General features: G+C 35.5%; 1 protein-coding gene across 2 annotated transcripts in view; it reads left to right on the forward strand.

Moving 5' to 3' along the window:
• Positions 1 to 19396, forward strand: part of FUT8 (fucosyltransferase 8) — a 139249-nt gene extending 119853 nt beyond the window's left edge. For both annotated transcript variants that reach the window (XM_065636623.1, XM_065636625.1), the window contains 4 exons: positions 1789 to 2035; positions 3259 to 3435; positions 10153 to 10303; positions 15843 to 19396. In XM_065636623.1, the coding sequence (XP_065492695.1) occupies positions 1789 to 2035; positions 3259 to 3435; positions 10153 to 10303; positions 15843 to 16160 (893 nt within the window). In that variant the 3' untranslated portion in view covers positions 16161 to 19396. The remainder of the gene's footprint in view (positions 1 to 1788; positions 2036 to 3258; positions 3436 to 10152; positions 10304 to 15842) is intronic.
• The last annotated feature ends 733 nt before the right edge of the window (positions 19397 to 20129 follow it).

Consider the following 20129-nt stretch of genomic DNA (forward strand, 5'->3'; position numbering starts at 1 on the left):
TTGCTTTCACTTCTTTTGCCACCGTGTTCTTTCCTCCACTCTCAATTAAGGAGGGGAGGGTAAAAAGGATTGAACCTCAAGTGTTGTGTCACGCTATTCCCAAGCTAAACATTTCATGTCTAGACTTCTGACTAATACTTCACATCTGCACCCGATTTTGCACTTCCCTGGCTTCAGGATGCTTTTCTTTATTGCAGCTTTCTGAAGACGTACTGATAAAATATTATCCATCTTATTATAAGAAAACTTAAATGCTCAGTATTTTTACTAAATTTATGAACTTTTACTAAATCTTTTCCTGTGTGATATAATAGATGGTAAAAATATGAATTGTCTTCTTGAATTAAAAAGTATCACCCATACCTGCAGTACATATTCTATGGGAAATTCTTCTAAAAGATCCCTTTAGAGTGGTGTTATATAGTGCAGTAATGAAATATTAACATATAGATACATCAGTGTAAACAGATTTTCCAAATCTAATAAAAATTAATTGCAAATATACCTGATCATAAAAACATATTCCTTATTTAAATAACCACATGTTAGGGTGTTACTGCTGAATATTGCCTAGTTTTGGTATGTTCACTGGTGTTAGTCTAGCATTCTGGCAATGTATGACTTAATCATGCAATTGTCATATTTGTAGGACTTTGTCGCAAATATACTGAAATTCTTTTTAGTGCATACAAGAGTGTTCTAACCTTAGGATTTTTTAACTGTTTTAGCCTATCCTTGCACTGAATTGAATTTTTCAGCCATTAGATTTACTTGGTGGACAGTTATGAGTGTAATTTGCTTATATTTCAAACAGTTTTCTTTCCTGGCTGCTGAGCACTAAAGAGAACATCTTTGCTAGTAAACACTGCAGACAATGAAAATATACTTTTAGAGAAAATGAGCACGCTAGAAATCTTGCCTGAAATGTTCAGTGTTTCAAAAATGTAATGCTTTGTATTATGTTGTCATGTATTATACTTTATTTCAGTGTATGAAAATAGCTTTGAATTATCGATTATGTAGACACTTACGTTTATGTAGTTTGTAAAAACTTTTAAAAAATGTTTAGTGGCTATTGAGCCTTGAATGAATGTCCCACCTAACACATCTGTATATTCAACTTCAGTTAGTATTTAACAGATAACAAATTCTTACCTGTAGGTAAATCACATGCTGGGCTGTTTTCCTTGATCTCTTTAATTTGACAGTTATCTTTTCAGTTTAAGTTCTTCAAGATAGGAATTGTCTCTCTGCCCTTTTTCCGCTTCTGTCAACAGAGCAGCTAATTCAATGATTCTAATGATGCCTAAAATGCTAAGATCTAGTGCAATAAGATGTATTCAATAGAGCAGCAGGGTTGTATACTCTTTTTTTGAAAATTTCTTATGCCTTAAAATATTTGTTTATTTTTTAAAAAAGTAGGTGAATTTTAAGCATATTAGATAACAAGTTTGTCAAAGTAATGGTGTAGTTGTAAATTCAAAGGTATAAATATATCAGCAGGAACACTTTTTATATTTTACTAACTTCCAGCTGCCAAGAATTCGAGGACCTTCAAGTTGTTCTGCTGGAGTCGATTGTTAGATACAGTTCATACATGAATCTAGTATAAAACTATGGGGTTTATTATTTTTTTAATGCTATTTAGAAAAGGTAGAGCAAGGGTTGGGCAGCCCTGTCAAAGTTGAAGATGCAGTTTAGCAGATACGTTGGACCGTTATATGCCAATGCTAAAGCTTATTAATGAAGTAAACTACTTGACTCATCCTAGTATGTATTTTAAAACAGGTGAGACTAATGATAAGGATGTTCAGGTGGTGGAACTTCCCATTGTTGACAGCTTACACCCACGGCCACCTTATTTACCATTGGCTGTCCCTGAAGACCTGGCTGATAGACTAATTCGTGTACACGGGGATCCTGCAGTGTGGTGGGTCTCACAATTTGTGAAATACTTGATTCGTCCACAGCCTTGGTTAGAAAAAGAAATAGAGGAAGCCACGAGGAAACTTGGTTTCAAACATCCAGTAATCGGGTGGGTATTTAGTTTTCTTTTTAACTCTCTGTGCTTCAATATGTGTATATAGTGATCCCTCTTCAGGACAAATTGTTTTATGATGGTTTTCTGAGAGTCTCAAGCATTTTGTGGGGAGAGAGGGTGCTTTCTAGGTTAAGCTGTTATTTTTAAACTGTGCATAATACAAGTTGATCGCAAGTACATCTTCAGCATACTTGCCTACCCGTAGTTGGATAAATATGTAAAAGGCAGCTCAATTGAAGGGGTTTTTATATGTCCTTCCATATCTAGTAATGTAATACAGAATTTCATTCATGTAATTGCCTTACAGCTTGTATTCCAGACACTTTCCTGTCTGGGTCTTCTTTTCAAGTGCCTATAGCCTTTACATTTGAGGAAAAAGGCTAAGCCTACATTTTACATGCCACAATCCACAACTAATTTTATTGTTGGCTGCACCTGAACATGGTATGTGCCTTTCCCTTTCCTGCTGATGTTTTCACGATTGTTGTTTCTTAGCAGTAACTATGAATTGCCAAGGTTTGTATGGGGAGATATGGGGAGAAGGAAGGGAAGCACCAATCGGCAATAAAGAATAGCTTGTGAACAAAAGGTTTTACTGTCATGTAATGTGAAAAATTGTGCTGCTCCTGTGCTAGAGTCTGTAAATACTGCTTCCTTTGACAGAATTTTCCTTCAATCCTTAATCTTTCTTTTTGTAGGAGTACACAACAGGTCTGTCCAAATGTTAGTTGGCTTTTGACTGTTGGGTTGGTAGGCCACTTCATCACTGGTGGATCTGAATACTTGTTTGGTTTCAAGCAGATGGGGAAGATACATTTTTAAGTACCTTCATTCGAAGTCTGCATTGTAGTTGGTGTCCCTATATATCCATGATGCAAATATTCCAACTTGGCTTTTGAATTGTATTGATCAAGCATTATCTAAATACACCAGATAACTTCTGCACAAACAAAACACCTTGTATGCTATAACTAAATCTCCTTCATTCTTTTCTTTCAGTTACCCTTTGCCTTCCATGCAAGATTATTATAATGCTTTCAAGAGCAGACTGACAGCTAACTTCGTGTTGTCAGCATGTTTTAATCCTCCCTTGTTTTATGGAGGGATTCAATTTTAATATTCTAAAAGCACAGGCATGAAATTTAGGGTTAAAATTTCAGTTGCTAAAGTATGTATTGTATTTATAAATTGAATTCCTAGTTTCTGCCTTTTTCCAGTGTTCATGTCCGAAGGACAGACAAAGTAGGAACAGAGGCAGCATTTCATCCCATTGAAGAATATATGGTACATGTTGAAGAGCGGTTTGAACTTCTTGCTCGCAGAATGCATGTTGACAAAAAAAGAGTGTATTTGGCTACAGATGACCCTTCATTGTTGCAAGAGGCAAAATCCAAGTAAGATGAATTACGTTTATATTATAATTTGTTCCTTCTGGTTAGCTTTACAATTTCTGACTACTGCGTGCACAAATCTTAGTATCTTTTTTTTTTTTTTTTAATTGTTTATACAGTTAAGATTGCATTTCAGCTTCCAGTGATTTTGATTTTTCTCTCAGATATTATCTTTTTTGGATGTTTTCCCAAGTATGTATGAATTATAAATACACCAAAGTTATTATACAATATACATGTTAAAGAGAAACTATTCAGAAATCTTGTAAAAACTAGTTAATGTGTTAAGAGGTTTCACCTGTCCAAACAATACATTTCTGTGAATAGTTGCCAGAGAAATTTTTTTAAGTTGGTTGAAAAGCTTCTCATGACTCTTTCAGAAAGACTTCTGTATTGACAACTTCGAAGACTTACACCCTACATGTTGAATAATTTTAGAGTTTGTCCTTGAATATATGTGGGATTCTCAATCTGTAACATTGTCTCTGTCCTGTTTTTGCTCTTTGTCCTCTTCTAGCTCCACAGAATGTGGGTGTAACAAGCTGCTCTAGCTATAGGATATCCCAGCCTGTTGTAAAAAATATAACTGTGTTAAAACCTGGAAATGCACAGTGTGCATCCATTTACTCCTAACGTGACCCGTATTTTCCTGTTAAAAAACTCATTGTGAAGTTACATGTTTTGCAAGGTGTCACTGAGATGGCAAAACCTTCTGTTTAGTAAAAGAAAGCAGATGCATATGGAAGAAAAATGTTCCATATTTAACCGTATCTTTCTTGGGTTATGGTGTTTCTGTTATATAAACAATTTCACAAATGCTTATTGCCGTGACTATGGAAACTTGGATAAGTATTTCAGATGCATTGAAGTTAATCTTATTTGTTACCAAGTACAAGTTTTCCTTTTGAATAGTATTTATTTATCTGTCTACTGAATGGCACCTATTTCTGTTTCCAAGATTTTGCCTCCCTTGAGCAGAACAACAGATTTTTTTTTCATTGAAGCAAGGAAATTAATACTTTTTTAAAATCAAGGTTACTCAAGAAAGGCAAATTTTTGACATGTTTATTCTTGGTAGACATGCTTGGAAAAATATATAAGATAACAGCCTGGATTACAAAGTTTCTTTGGCATATACAAGGTAAGCAGAAAATGTTATTTTGTAGCAGAGGAATTTTCTACAGCATTGCCAACCTGTGTATTTCAATTGTGCTGTTTCTATTTTTCTTTCATATCTATAAAGGGCTGCTGTTTAAAATTATGGAGTTTTGAAAAACTAAACGAACATACACAACTCCAGATGATGGCAATCTAATCCTTCCTTTTTTGTATATGTAGAGACAAGAACAGTAGCAGAAACAATTATGATAACATGACATTTAAAGTTCAAATCTGAACAATGAAAAGACAGGTAATACAAAGTTGAGGTTACACTATTTAATTCATTACATTGTCTTAAATAACTTTAATTATTGTTTGTAACATAACAGAATTCCATATTGCTGTAACAATCTTAGTTATGCATTTTTTCTTTGTGTTCAACTTTTGACCCTTAGCACTGTACACTTCAATTTTGTGAATAATAGTGAGATGCACTACCTATGTAAACATGTTGTCCCAAGTTTTCAATAGCAATAAAAATGAATAGTGGAATTGTGACTTGCTCAGTAAAACAATACTGAATTTTATTAAGCATTGCAGTTTCTGTGGCACTTCAAGGTCCATTCCAAATCAATTTTATTGAAATATGAGGAAATACAGCACATTAAGACAGAATTCATTTTGTATGTTTTCTTAATAAAAGCCATAGAATCTCTAAGTAGTGAAGATTTTTTTATGTGTTGCTGCTGAGTTTTCAGGTAATAGTTTACACTGAAACATGATTTCCTAAGCTGCTTGCACCCTACTGTTGCTTGCAATCAAGTAGAAGGCTTTGAAACTGCCTGTGATTTCACAGAAGACAGGATGCAATTTGATCTTTCAGCATTTAAAGGCATCTGAAGACAGGTTAAGGTCAGGTTTTAGAAATAAAGAACCTTTTCTTCCACTTCTTGTGAAGAAAACTACAAATTAGTTTACACTTCTGACAAAAAAGTTCTAGTCACATTGAACAACCAAACTTCGATAGAAACAACTGTCACATTGTACTGCAGTAGCTTATGTTGCATTTATTATTAGGTGCACTAATATTAGCAAGTACTAAATAGTATATCTCTCTTTACATGAGAGTGATTGGCTGTCAAACAATGTTGGCATTTAAATAATAAGGATTTAGCCAACATTCACATGAATAGGCGTGTGGTTTCTATTAAGAGAAGTATTTCGAAATATTCAGAGTCATGAAAACAAAAATGTTATGATGTAGGTTTTGGAAACTTCCCTTGCAGTCAGATGTCTTATCAACTGCAAGTAAAGTAGTAAAGACAGTGGAGTCAGTACTATCAGTTTGTAGAGTTTTTTGTTTGTTTTGTTTTCTGAAAGAAAGAAAGAAGTGATATATATTCAGAATTAGGATGATATAGAACAACGTGATAGAGAGGAGCATGGTTGGAGAGTTCAACAGCTGTAATGATTATGGGATTAAAGCTCTTGACAACTTCTGGTAAGCAGAGGTCATGGTATTTGTCTTAGATAAGTGATGTGTTATGGATGGAGTAAATTGCTTTTTCTTTGATTTAACAGTTTTCAAATACAAACTTTTGAATTTCTAGTATATGTATTTCTAGTCCATAACATTATTTACAGCATCTTCTCTATTTGTTCAAAAAAAGGCAGTTGAACATGCACATAAATTCTTAAAAATATATTTAATACCTTTCTGATTTATATATGAATCTATTTAGGTCTATTTCTCATGTCTGTGAACGCTAAAATACAAAAAATTGTATTCTTCCTTTCAGGATATTTACCTGTAAAATCATCTGTATTTTGCTTTTTCATTTTTTTGCAGTAATTTGCCTCCCTCATGAGGTCTGTTGGGTTTTTTTCAGCACTTGTGAAAGCTTTTTTCCACCCCATTCCACTGCTTATTTGCTTGCACAATAGCAAGTTAATGTCTTTTCTCCCTGTCTACTATCTGTAGTTTAGCTGTTGCAACCCCACCTGCCCCAAGTCATAGTATGCCTGATATATAGAATTCAAATGCACCTGCTGCACAGTGTAGCACTAAGCTATACTTACACAACTAGGTGATCAGCTTCTGAAACCGATGGGAACTTGAAATAGTCTCATAATTGTGCTTGATTTGTATCCTTATCTGAGGCCAGTAGGTGCTGGAAGGAAAGATTTTAAACTCTCTCTTCCCCACCTTCTTCTGATTTCTTCTTTTCCCCTTTTCCTAGGTGGGGGGAAAAAATCCTTCCTGGCTTGTATATTGGTTTCAAGAATCTATTAGGTAGCTTTAGAAGAATTAGATATTATTTTTAGATATGTGGAGGAGATATACTACATATATGTAGTCTGATACAAAGAAAACCATATTATTCCAGTTTCCATTCTTTGCTTTTATCTTTGCAGTTTATTCCTTCCTTGTTATAGAGAAGAGAATATGTGGGTAATTTCTTTGGAAAGCTAGGAGCTTTCCTCCTCCAAAATCCTACAAAACACTGTTTTTAGGAGATTCTGTTAGTAAGAATATGACATCTTATTATTTATTATTCATGTACCATGCAGTCAGGAATCCTAGTAATAGGATCATTGCTGAGTTCTGCTTAAAATGGAAAAAAAGTTCCCCAAAAGCTTACAATGTAAGTATTACATTAATCATAATATAAATACAGATGGAAAGGGAATAGAAGGAAGCAAGAGCTAACTATAGAACTTTAGAAGTTTCGTTTCCTTTATCCTTTGTAGTCATTGTGGTAAGAATAGCTTTAAATAAAATCTAGAGCACTATAGTAAGTGGGAAGGATAATTAAACCTCACCTGGTGCAAGAAGTCAGTAGGCCACATATGGCTAAACTTCAGAGGGGTATAGACTTGGCCTTTTACTGTATTTCTCTTTATGTTCTGCTTTCAGTCTGTGCTGGAGACGGGATGATGGACTAGAAGATTCTTTGGTCACACTGAGTATGGCTGCTGTTATACTCACATTTTAGGGTGTTTAAAAGAAGCCTCTTTTCTCAAGCATGAATATAGCATTGTGTGTGTGGGACAGCATGAAAAGTGCTCATTGGAAAACTTAAACTTGTGCGTAGATAAACGCTAAGCTTTTATCACTGATTTGACTAAATTCGTCCTGAAGCTGTTGGTTAGGTGAATTTGGATCAGCTTTACAAAACGGAATTGAAGACCAGATTTAAAAGCATCTTAAACACTTTTTACAGAATAAAGGAGGGAACGAGAAGATTTTAGATGTATGAAGAAGATCCAATATGACAATTTTTTTTGTGTGCTTCATTTGTTAAGTTATTAGACTGATCTTTTGCTAGTAAGAAATCACGTTCTTCGAGGAAGGTTTTTTTGGTCTCTGCTCAGCATGTGGATTTTAATTTTTGAAATCTGAAGAAAGTGAATAATTTTAGCAGTATTCCTGATGAAGAACTTGCAAAGGGGTGTGCAAATATCCTTACTATATTCACTGTCCCTAGAAAATGATATCTTCTGTTAAACGTTCTTCATGTTGCTTCTCTCAAAGTTGTGTCACTGAAATAAGACTGATGCCCATCTCTGTTCCTCAGCTAGTTTCACAGTAGAGTATGACGTATTTCTGTTTGGTCGGTACTTTTTTATTTACAAAAATATCAATATGATTCACACAATGGAAACAGAAATAGAATGTATCACAAATATTGTGTTGTCATCTGTTCTAAGAACTGGTTAAATACTGACAAAAATGCTAGACATGAAAAGATAAAGACAATTGTTGCAATAGACTTCATCTTGAAAAGAATATTTCTTGCCATACCCTTCTATAATTTCCCCAGAAGAGGTCTTATCATTTATTACAAATATTCCCTTCCTTCTCCCCCTCCCCCCATTTTTATTTTTGGTTGGCTGGTTTTTTCCTCTGTTTGTTTGGTTTGTTTTTTTCTTTTTTTTAATGTAACATGAACTTCCCCTGACACTCATGATCGGATGTACCCTTTAAAGTTGTCATGCTATCTCTGGGACATTTGCCATACCTATATTATTTTTTTGTTAGAGTGGGTGTTTCTCTTAGGAACATATAATTATTAAAATCACTACAGAGATAAATTAAAATTCTTCCTCAAATGTGGAAATTTTATATATGACTTTTTAATTCGCTCTTGAGGTAAATTTCCTGATTTGGTAGTCATGGCTAGGGAATGTTAGATGAAAAAGCCTGCTATATTTCCCCATTTCACTTTCGAATACGCTTTCCCTGTAGTTTAACATTAAAATGGAATAAATTAGGCATATTCTTACAAGAGGTTGTCATAATCATGTCTACCGCGTGCCCAGAGTGTATGCACATGCTGTGTTATAGTATCCAAGTGTGTGCTAAACTTCAGAAAATTTCCAAGAACTTCTGAGTGTAAACCTTATTTTGAGCAATGTTCAGCACAGGGCTGTCAGGTTTTGAAGCATCTAGTTACAAGTCTAAGTTATTGTTGCTCCAGCGTTATGGCCTGCTCTATATTCTGATTTTCTTTATTAAACAGTATAAGAATGATTAATTCTTGCAAATGTAATATTAGCTGCCTTACTATCTTATGTAATATATTGCTTTATAATTGCTATGAAGTTTTGAATTTGAAAAACAGATTTTATTTAAATTATTTTATAATTAACACTGTAGTTGAAATGTTGTAGTTGGCAGGTTAGTCACATGAGTTACATTTCATGAATGAAATGGAATTATTGTGTAACAGCAATGTAATTATCATCTTTGTTAAATCTACCTGGAATTTTTCATGTAAAATGTGGTTTTGGTAGGAGTCTGACTGAAAATTTAATTAATTTGTGCTACTTTCCACAGTTTATTTCAGATTTCAGTTCCCCAGTAAGGGCGTACAACTGTTTTGAGAAAGACCGTTCTTTTTCAACATTTTTAAAAAGTATTTTATTTGCTTTTAAAGTCATTGTTACATGTCATTAATGTTAAATCTTATTTCTAAAGTAATATAAAGTAAGGGTTTATATTCTTGCTTAAAGTTTTACTAGTTAGTTTACGATGTCTACATAGGCAGATTGACATGAAATTTTACATTTCTTTTATTTCCTTTTAACCAGTGAATTGCAAAATTTGTTCTCCATGTGACCTTAATAACTATGAAAGACTTAATTAATTTTAATTCATTTAGAGTCCTTTATTTAATATGACCCTTTTACAGGTGACTGATTTTCTTGCACAGTATCATAATCAGTATCTAATAGAATATGGTAGTAAAAGTTAGTCCAGTAAAGACACAATCCCATATTCTATTTAGTAGTAGAAAAAGTGAAGTAATCTGAGTATTTTTCATCTAAAATCAGGAGAATTAGCAGTATATACTTCCTGATATTTTTTTACTTCTTTTACAGTGTCAAATCTCAGACAGACTTACAGCATCTTTTCTTTTTTTCTGGATAAAGAGAGGGCAGGCTTGGGAGGAGCAGTATCATTCTAGAGTGTTCAACAAAATTACAATTAATTCCCTGTAAAACAGACTCACTGAAAACAAAGTAACAACCTTATCTTGCAGCAAAGATGATGCTTCTTAAAAAAAGAAAAAAAAAAAACGACTTTGCTGTTAACAGTGTATTGTATTTTCACAGGTATCCAAATTACGAATTTATCAGTGATAACTCCATATCCTGGTCAGCAGGACTTCATAACCGGTACACTGAAAACTCCCTAAGAGGTGTTATTCTGGATATTCACTTTTTATCTCAGGCAGACTTCCTGGTCTGTACATTTTCATCCCAGGTAAAATGCAACACAAATACAATAGAGTATACATACTAGTTCTAAATCTTAGTTTCTTTCATGCTCCTGTTAGCTTATTGTCAGTGCTCTCTCATGAAAATTTCAGTGGAAAATTAAAGGCTTGTTATGCTATCTGAACATTTAGAGGACTGTAAGCTCTGATTGACTAGTTCTCTTCAGTTGAAGTTACAAGCTTAATTAAGACATTTGAAATCAGCAAGAAATAGTATTAAACATCTTTAAGCATTCCTTGTTTTGCATAAAGTTAATATATACCTTGCGTCCATCCATTTGTACACATCATTGCGCTCTACTACAGTTCAAACATGTCTGCTATTGCCTTAGTTGATTATGGGAATGGAAAAGAATGAAGAAAGCAGACATTTAATTTCTCTTTGGTCTGTTACATATCTAGCAATCCAGTGGCAGTGCAATAAATGTGAATTCTGACTACGGTAATCCATAGGGAGTTCTTGTTGCAGATAATTATATGCTACAAGCTTCCATTCTTGAGTGGTCCGATGAAACAGGTTGGAGTCGCTTAGAAAATGAAATCCTATAATTATCATAGTTGGCATTTTCTTCTGTTATGTAATATTGTATGTTGATTTCATATACCGTGAAAATCATAGAAATGTTTAGGTTGGAAAAGGCCTTTCAGATCGAGCCCAACCATTAACCTAGCACTATCAAGTCCACTACTAAACCATGTCCCTAAGTGCTGCACCTACACATCTTTTAAATACCTGCTTAACCACTTCCCTGTGTAGCTGGTTCCAATGCTTGCCAAGCCTTTCAGTGAATAAATTTTTCCTAATATCTAATCTAATTCTCCCGTGGCGCAACTTGAGGCCGTTTCCTCTCATCTTGCCACTTGTTGCTTGGGAGAAGAGACTGGCACCCACCTTGCTCCAGCCTCCTTTCAGATAGTTATAGAGGATGATAAGGTCTACCCTGAGCCTACTTTTCTCCAGGCTAAACAACCCCAGTTCCCCAATGTCAAAGGCTTTACTAAAGTCTAGGTAGACAACATCCACAGCTGTTCCCTCATCCACTATGCAGGTCACCTTGTCACAGAAGGAGATCAGGTTAATTGGGCAGGACCTGCCTTTCATAAACCCATGCTGATGTGGCCTGATCACCTGGTTGTCCTGCATGTGCCATGTGATAGCACTCAAGATGATCTGCTCCATAACCTTCATCAGCACCAAGGTCAGACTGACGGGTCTGTAGTTTCTTGGATCCTCCTTCTGGGCCTTCTTGTAGATGGGTAGCACATTTGCCAGCTTCCAGTAAACTGGGACCTCCCTGGTTAGCCAGGACTCCTGATAAATGAAAAGCGGCTCCACCAGCTCTCTCAGTACCCCTGGCTGGATCCCATCTGGCCCCGTAGACTCATGTGTGTCTAAGTGGTGTAGCAGATCGCTCAGCAGTTCGCCTTTTATTATTGGGACTTAAGTCTGTTCCCTGTCCTCCAGCTCAGGGAGCTGCATACTCAGAGAACAACTGGCCTTACTATTAAAGACTGAGGCAAAGAAAGCATTAAGGACCTCAGGCTTTTCTTCATCCCTTGTCACTATTTGACACTGTCCGCATGACATCCTTGTCTCTAAATTCGAGAAACGCAGATTTGACAGATGGGCCACTTGGTGGATAAGGAATTGGCTGGATAGTCACACTCAGAGAGTTGCAGTTGATGACTCAATGTCCAAGTGGAGACCAGTGACAAGTGGCATTCCTCAGGGGTCAGTACTTGGCCAGTGCTGTTTAACATCTTTGTCAGTGACATGGACAGTGGGACTGAGTGCACCCTCAGCAAGTTTGCCCCAGGCTGTGTGGTGCAGTCACCCTGCTGGAGGGAAGAGAGGCCATCCAGAGGGACCTTGACAGGCTTGAGAGATGAGCCCATGTGAACCTGATGAAGTTCAACAAGGCCAAGTGCAAGGTCCTGCACATGCGTCAGGGCAATCGCACGTACAAATACAGTCTGGGCAGAGAATGGATTGAGAGCAGCGCTGAGGAGAAGGACTTGGGAGTGTTGGTTGATAAGAAGCTCAACATGACCCAGCAATGTGTGCTTGCAGTCCAGAAAGGAAACTGTATCCTGGGGTGCATCAAAAGAAGCATGACCAGCAGGTCAAGATAAGTGATTCTCCACTTCTACTCTGCTCTGGTGAGACGCCACCTGGAGTACTGTGTTCAGCTCTGAGGCCCCTAGCAAAAGAGGGACATGGACCCGTTGGAGTGAGTCCAGAGGAGCGCCACCAAGATGATCAAGGGGGCTGGAGCTTTTCTCCTGTGAAGACAGGCTGAGTTGGAGTTGTTCAGTCTGGAGAAGAAAAGGTTCCATGGAGACCTTATAGCACCTGTCTAGTACCTGAAGGGGACCTACAAGAAAGCTGGAGAGGAACTTTTCGCAAGGGCATGTAGTGATAGGGCAAATGGTAATGGCGCTAAACTGAAAGAGGGTAGATTTAGATTAGATATAGGTAAGACATTCTTTACCATGAGAGTGGCGAGGCACTGGAACAGGCTGGCCAGAGAAGCTGTGGATGCCTCATCCCTGGAAGTGTTCAAGGGCAGGTTGGATGGGGCTTTGAGCAACCTGGTCTAGTGGAAGGTGTCCCTGCCTATGTCAGGAGAGTTGGAACTAGATGATCTGTAAGGTCCCTTCCAACTCAAACCTTTCTATGATTTAATGATAATAATGTTTGGTTCAGATGAAGTATGTCCACTGAATGCATATCAGTGAAAGAGGTGATCATCAGCCAAGATCTAGGGCTGTATGTCTTCAGTGCCACACAGATCTTGGTGTTGAGACAGTTCATACTCTGAAGGAAGAATTACGTGGTCTTGGATAAAAACTTGATCAGAAATCTGAAGTTTTCTGCTATTACGATATTCAGATAGCTGTGTTAAAATTAGTAAATGTTGGCTTTTAAACATTTAGACAATAAAACACTGGGTACCGACATAGATGAAGTACGTTTTAAATATAGGTACAAATGGCTTCGGCAGAATATATTGTCCTTGAATTGTAAGTGTTCGAGTCATTTTGAAATAAGAATGCTATAATTGATATAGTTAAGGTGGTACAGGTTGATGGGGACCTCTGGGACTATGAATTTGGTCCAACCTTCTACTTAATTTATTCTGAGCAATTTCTTGTGCATTAATAATTTAAACTCCTCAAAAATCATTTAGCAGCAGTTTTGCTGGTCATGCAACAATGTGGATACAGTATTTTCATATATTGGGCTTTTCTAAGGTCTGTTGCAAGTTTTCCCTCTTTTCAGAAAGATTTATTTTTTATCAGTTGAAAGTTAGATCCTCTGATCTCTAGCATTTGAACTACTGTCTCTGTCCTTTCATCAATGAAATAAACAGTTTGGGTAGTTACTTTGGATTAAAGGTAAGCAAAATCAGGCTGTTAATGGCCATCTTTTGTCCAATCTGTATAAAGAGAAAGTAAGGATAAGAACATAGTCTAATTTATTTCCAGAGTGATTTTGGAGTTTCACATTAATCAATTGTATGCTGAGTTTTTTTCCATTTTCTTATCAATGCCAAAAAGAGTAAAAACTTCATTACAGAGGTATTAAGAGAAAATTACAGTATATGTGAGTAGAATCAGGTGCTTTAGGAAGTCCTCTATATTAATTCTTATTTATGCTACCGAAACTAAATGAATACTGATATAAGCTGAAGAATAGGTAATTCATTAAAATACTGTCATTAAAGAAATTAGGCCCATCAAGTTCTGTGAAGTCAAGGGAAACAACCTATATTAGCACTGTATTTCGGCAACATTGCATTAAATGAGATGTATAGAAAAGCCACATGGTACTTACGCAAATGGTAACACAGTAGCAGAATTAACATTGCACATTAAAACAAAGAATTTTTTTGTCCCTTCGGTCTTCATTTAGATGAGATCATAGCTCCCTCTGCCTGACGTACATTTCTTCATAATCTCATTTCCTTCCAGGAATTATTAGTCTCTGTATTTTGCATTGTACATTTAAGTATGCAGGCTGCAAAACAAGTGAATCTATGAATAAAAAATGGGAGGCTGGCTTTAACTATAATTCTGCATGTGGTCTCTGCCTACTGCCCTCAACAGCTTACAGTTTAGTTACCCAGGTTTGGCACCACAAAGGAAACAATTCCTGAGAGATGTTTTATGTTTTATGTCAGGTATGCAGGACACTAACACTCACTAAAAATCATTTCTACTGAAAATATTTGAAATCTTTTACAGAGTGTGTGTGTATCCTCCTCCTGTGGTGCACACACATGCGAAGAAGATCAAAAACAGTCACAGAAGCTACAAAATAAATTACCTCTTACCAATGTATGGGTAATCAAATTTGCTTCTGTATTATGGGGTATAACAAATTGTTTGAAATAATGAACTTCAGCCCAGTCTTCTCAAAGGTACTTCTGAAAAGTTATTTCAAAGATCAGATGGAGGTAAATAAAAGGAAATTATGACATTTTTAGAGCAAATGCCTCTCTTAAAGAAGCTAGGAATGTACAAATATGTCTGGTTTGACTGACCAAAGTTCTATTCACCATATCCTTAGAGGAAGAAAAGTAAATTCAAGCTCTACTATATTTACACAGAATGAAAATTATGAAAAAGCTCAAATGCTTGTTCATATTAAAGAAGTCTGCTGTATTGTTAGTTTATCACGCTTTTTCAAACTTAGACAAAATCAAAGAAAGATATGGTCATGTAGATTAGAAGTTAGAAAGGTCACAGTAGCCAAATCAAACACCTGACAGAGAGGAGCTTTCTTGCCAAATGTTGAAAAGAACTTGTTTAATATAGCAGGAGCCTTTTGTGTTCCTGACAAATCTGACAGATACAACACAATTCTGATGTGGGAACCTGTTGCCAGTCTGAAAATTCCCTTCATAAAATGTGATACAATGACATTTCAAAATGCATCTTTCTCCTCACCAACATCATTATTGTCTTGCTGAAATTCCATTTCATTTGGTTGTCTTCCAAGTTGCCAAAGATAATTCTATCACTGGTCTAATCTTAACATCATTTTAAAGCCTTGGACTTCTGGAACTGTTGGATAGTGGAAGGCAGAGCTTCCTTTAGAAAAGTAAACGTAAAGCCTCATTATTGCAGAATAAATTTTGAAAATGTAAATTCTAAAGGTTCAAAGGGAAGTAAAATACAGTTTTTATTAATAGAAAAGGAAAACAAATTTGCTCTTACATTTGATTGGCTACATATAATTCATTTAAAAAGCAGGATGGCTAGTGTTTCTATAGGCATTTTCAATTTTTACTGAAAAACAGACTGTTCTAATGATTTATCTTTTTATTTATTTACCAAATCTGATCACCAAAGTAGTAATTAAAATGCTGTAAAATTGTATGCTTCTTATTAGTAAAGGTGTGGGTCTTTTGGTTTTGATTCTCCTGTGAAATTTCATTTTTATGCATTGGTTTCTGGCTTCTGTGGTATATTGCAGGCACACACAATATTTATGACTTCTCTTCTGTTTTTGTTTCTAAGGTTTGTCGAGTTGCCTATGAAATTATGCAGACATTGCATCCAGATGCTTCAGCGTATTTCCATTCTTTGGATGATATCTACTACTTTGGTGGACAGAATGCCCACAATCAGGTTGCTATTTATGCTCATCATCCACGAACTGCTGATGAAATTCCAATGGAACCTGGAGATATAATTGGAGTAGCTGGAAACCACTGGGATGGTTATTCAAAAGGCATCAATAGGAAACTAGGAAGAACAGGCCTGTACCCATCCTATAAAGTTAAGGAGAAAATTGAAACAGTCAAGTATCCTACATACCCAGAGGCTGACAAGTAGACTAAAAGGACAACGTTCGGCAGTAATTCTCAATTTTGATTGGTTTGAACCAGCCAACACGCTAACTAATGGTTTATATGGGATTTGAATTTGCATTTTAACATGCGGTTAAAATCAAAGCCTTTAGCAATGAAACTGGATGAGAAGCTGAGAACAAATGGATGGGCTATTATCTGAACTTACTCTTAGACAGTTTTTGTTATATGCACTCTCACACATGCACACACAAAACTGCATACAACAGGAAAACGGTTGTTTTATACTTTTTGTCTCTTTTCAGGATTCGTCCCAGTCATTAGTCTTACATGAGCTTTGGGCTCTTTTCTCTGCCATTAATTGACAATAATGTTCAGACTTATAACACTGCCACATTGTGTAATTTGAGTGACATGAACATATTTTGTATGTGCAGAATTTAAAACATGGTGCCTATATTTGAAAAACTTGTGACCTTTTTAGAAGAGCCATCCCTATTTCACAGTGGGCAAGAGTCAATCTTCGACTGGTGTTACCATGACCACTGAACTTGCTTCAAACAATAGATTCAAATTTCAGACTAGATTTCTTTATAAGTTTATTTTTAGCATTCCATTGATTACTTCTCATCATTAATAAAATAAAGGATACATCCAACATTAAAGAAGTCACTGTCTGTTAGGAACTTTTGTAAAACAATGCCATGAAGATTCTTTAGTACTCATAATGTTTCTGGACATTGTCTCTGATTGAAAACAAAACAAACAAACCACAAAATGACAAAGGAAAAAGTAGCTGGAATTTCATTACATTTTTAAACACTCATTAGTACAACAACTGCTTAGTGACACATTGTTGCTTCGTTCTGTGGACAGTGGGTTTCAACACGATGACTTCAGTGGCCCAATTTCTTACATTTGCTCTAGCACTGTTCTTTTACCTTCTGTGTTTCTCTTCTGAAAATATTTTTTTAGGGTATTGTAGATGGCCATTTATCATTTTGGCATTGAATGTAGTTACTTTTAAGTGAAATACTTCAGGTTTTTGCATTTATAGAACCCGTCAATCTAGAGTACTCTAAAAAAATCTAACAATTTACCCCAAAAATAGTAGGTTCCAAGAAAATATACACAAGGATGAATTTTTATGCATGACATAAAATTGTTAGTAATTCTTAGTGTTCTGAAATCTGTTGCTAGTCTGCTCTCTATTAAGAAAAGAGATAATTTACAAAACAATTTTACAAGTAAATTTTTAGAATTGCGGGTTATATGTGTATATATATATATAAAAATCAATGTACAAGATATCAAGAGATTATTTCCAAATAGAAATAATATTAATAGCCTTATATGGGTTCTAGTGCAAGCCAGTCTGGAATACTGGAAGCGCAGAAAATGTTTACTATTGAGACACTAAGAAAATACCACATGAGTAAAGATTAAAAAAGCATGACTGATTGACCTTAAAGCGAAAGTTTAAAGGATATTTAATTATATTTATGAATAGACCAAGGACAGTGTTGGTATAAGGAATGAATGCACTTGACCAAGAATAAATTTTAGGCTCAAAAGTAAAATGAAATCTCTGGCAGCATGAAATTCTACAACAGTCTTCCAATTGAAATAGTGGCAAGATGGAACTTGACTGGTATGTAAATGAATTAACAAAGTGGTTCTCTCTGACATTACTTGCAGGACTGATTCTATAGATCCCTTCCAGTTATGTGTTCCTCAACTGAAAAACTATTTTGTGTCTTGAAAAAGATCAAAGTCGAAAACTACCATGGAAAATTAAAAAAAAAAAAAAAAAAAGAAAAATTATCTTTTAATAGTATTAAATAGACACATCAGTAAAAATGAGCATAGATACCAAATGGGATTTAAAGAGGGATTGAAGGATAAAGGCAAATGAATAGGAGTGGCCAAGAAATGCTAAAGATGATGAATTTTTATGACTAAAGATGGCTAGAGTTAACTGGTGTTTTTGTATTCTGAAACTACTAAGGAAGCTGTTCAATGTTAGTTTCCTGTGTAAGTGATTCTGATAAATTTTCCACTAACTTAACCAAACCTTTGATATTTCAGAGGCACAAATGTAGGCTAAATAATAACTTCTTTTTTACTCAAATTTGAATTGTACATATAAAGGTATTGCTACTTTTCAACTTGGAAAAAAAAAATCCAAGCCCACAGACATTTCTTCCTCAATGTTTCAATCAATGCATTTTATCTTTGGGAAAACTAATTTAATTATTTCTCCACAAATTCTACGTTATCTATTTGATATTTGTAGATTTTGAAAATGTTTTGGTTTTGAAGCTCTTTACTTACAGCTTCAGAGCTCATCATTTCCAGTGCATTTCTTAGAGTGCAGAAATAGTGTTCATAAATGAATTAACATAGGAAAATTACTCCATAGTCAGGTAACTCAACCGAAATAATCACTAAAGAAGATCAATAACAGAAGGTATAAGACAAGCCCAAAGGCAAGAGCAGATCTTCTGATATAGTAATGAGACAACTGAAAACAGTGATGTTATAGAAAATGTATAATGTGGCGATTCCTGAACAGAATATATCTGGCAAAATATTGGCAAGGTACATGTGCCTCCCTACATATTCTAAGTACCTAATTAATAATTAGCTCATCATCTTTGAGAAAATGATCATGAAATGATATGAAATTTGAAACTATTGTTAAGAAATGTACTAATGATGATCCTGTAGTGCTTATAATGCATTACTTGTCAGAGGAAGAAAACTAGCAATAGGCTGTATACTAGATGCATCTGTTTCTAGTGATTTGTTCTGTTTAAGACTACCACATATTTGGAGTCATAGGACCTTGGGACATTAAAACTGAATTTGTTTTATATTAAACAAAATGAATATTGGAGACTTTATTCTCAACTAAGGTGGAGTCCAGGTAGTATGGAAGGATCTATAGGTAACTGAAAATGAGACCCCCAGATTTTTATTGTAGCTCACAGAAAAGTGAAATAATAGGAAATTTAAAAAATGTCTTAAATACCTGAAAGAAAGCTGAATCTTTTTAAAGTTGTGAACTTGTTAATATCCTAACCAAAATGCTTGCAAGCAAGCAAATATACATCTTGTTTCTTCCGTTCGCCTTGTAGCTTTGCAACAATAGTCATGTAATTTTCGCCTCATACCAGACCACCAAGTCTGACATCCATAAAACAAAGACAGCCCTCATACTCTCTCAGAGAAGCTAATGTTTGATTAAATTTTTCCTCTTTAAGAAGCATTTGTGTGTGTGTGTATGTTGTGTTCATAAAAGGAATATGAACAGTACTCTTTTCATTCTTTGCTATTTTACATTATCATTGTCACATTTTCTGTAATAACGTGTTTGCCAGGTAAATGCAGTCTCTGGAAACTGAATATGGTACTTGCTTCTTACCAGCTGAGCTAAGAAGTTTATTCTAGGTAGTTTAGTTGTTTAGTCTTCTGTGTCATTGGTGCACCTGGAGACTGGGGTCATCAGCAGCAGTTTGCAGCTGCCACTGCAGTGACACCAACCTGAGTTCTGTCCTTGATTTTCAGTCCAGCCTACAGTCAGACACGTGGGATTCCCAAGCCGCCTCTACCAACATCCTTTCCATGTGAACTGCAGAGTATTATGGATTTGTCCATGAAGGATGATGTTTTATTTCAAAACTTTTAAATATTTACCTTCAAAGAAGTCTGTGTCTTCCCTTATGCCACTGAATTTTAAGGAAGTTTGCAATTGCCAGAAAGATTTCTCTCCACCAGTTTTTCAGAAAAGAGAACTGATGATACCTTTCTTGTGGAGAGATATGCACAATGTGAAAGTTTCCTTCATAATGGGTTTTCTGTTTCTTTGGTATGCAGTTGTAAAATAAGGGTCTTCTGAGCTAGGAACATAATAGAATATGAAATTTTCATTACAAATTATTGATAAGGAGACGGAGATTTTCCTTCATGCCTGTGGAGTAGCACATGTGGA

This window comes from Caloenas nicobarica, chromosome 5 (genome assembly GCF_036013445.1).
Source record: "Caloenas nicobarica isolate bCalNic1 chromosome 5, bCalNic1.hap1, whole genome shotgun sequence".
In the NCBI taxonomy this organism is placed as follows: Eukaryota; Metazoa; Chordata; class Aves; order Columbiformes; family Columbidae; genus Caloenas; species Caloenas nicobarica.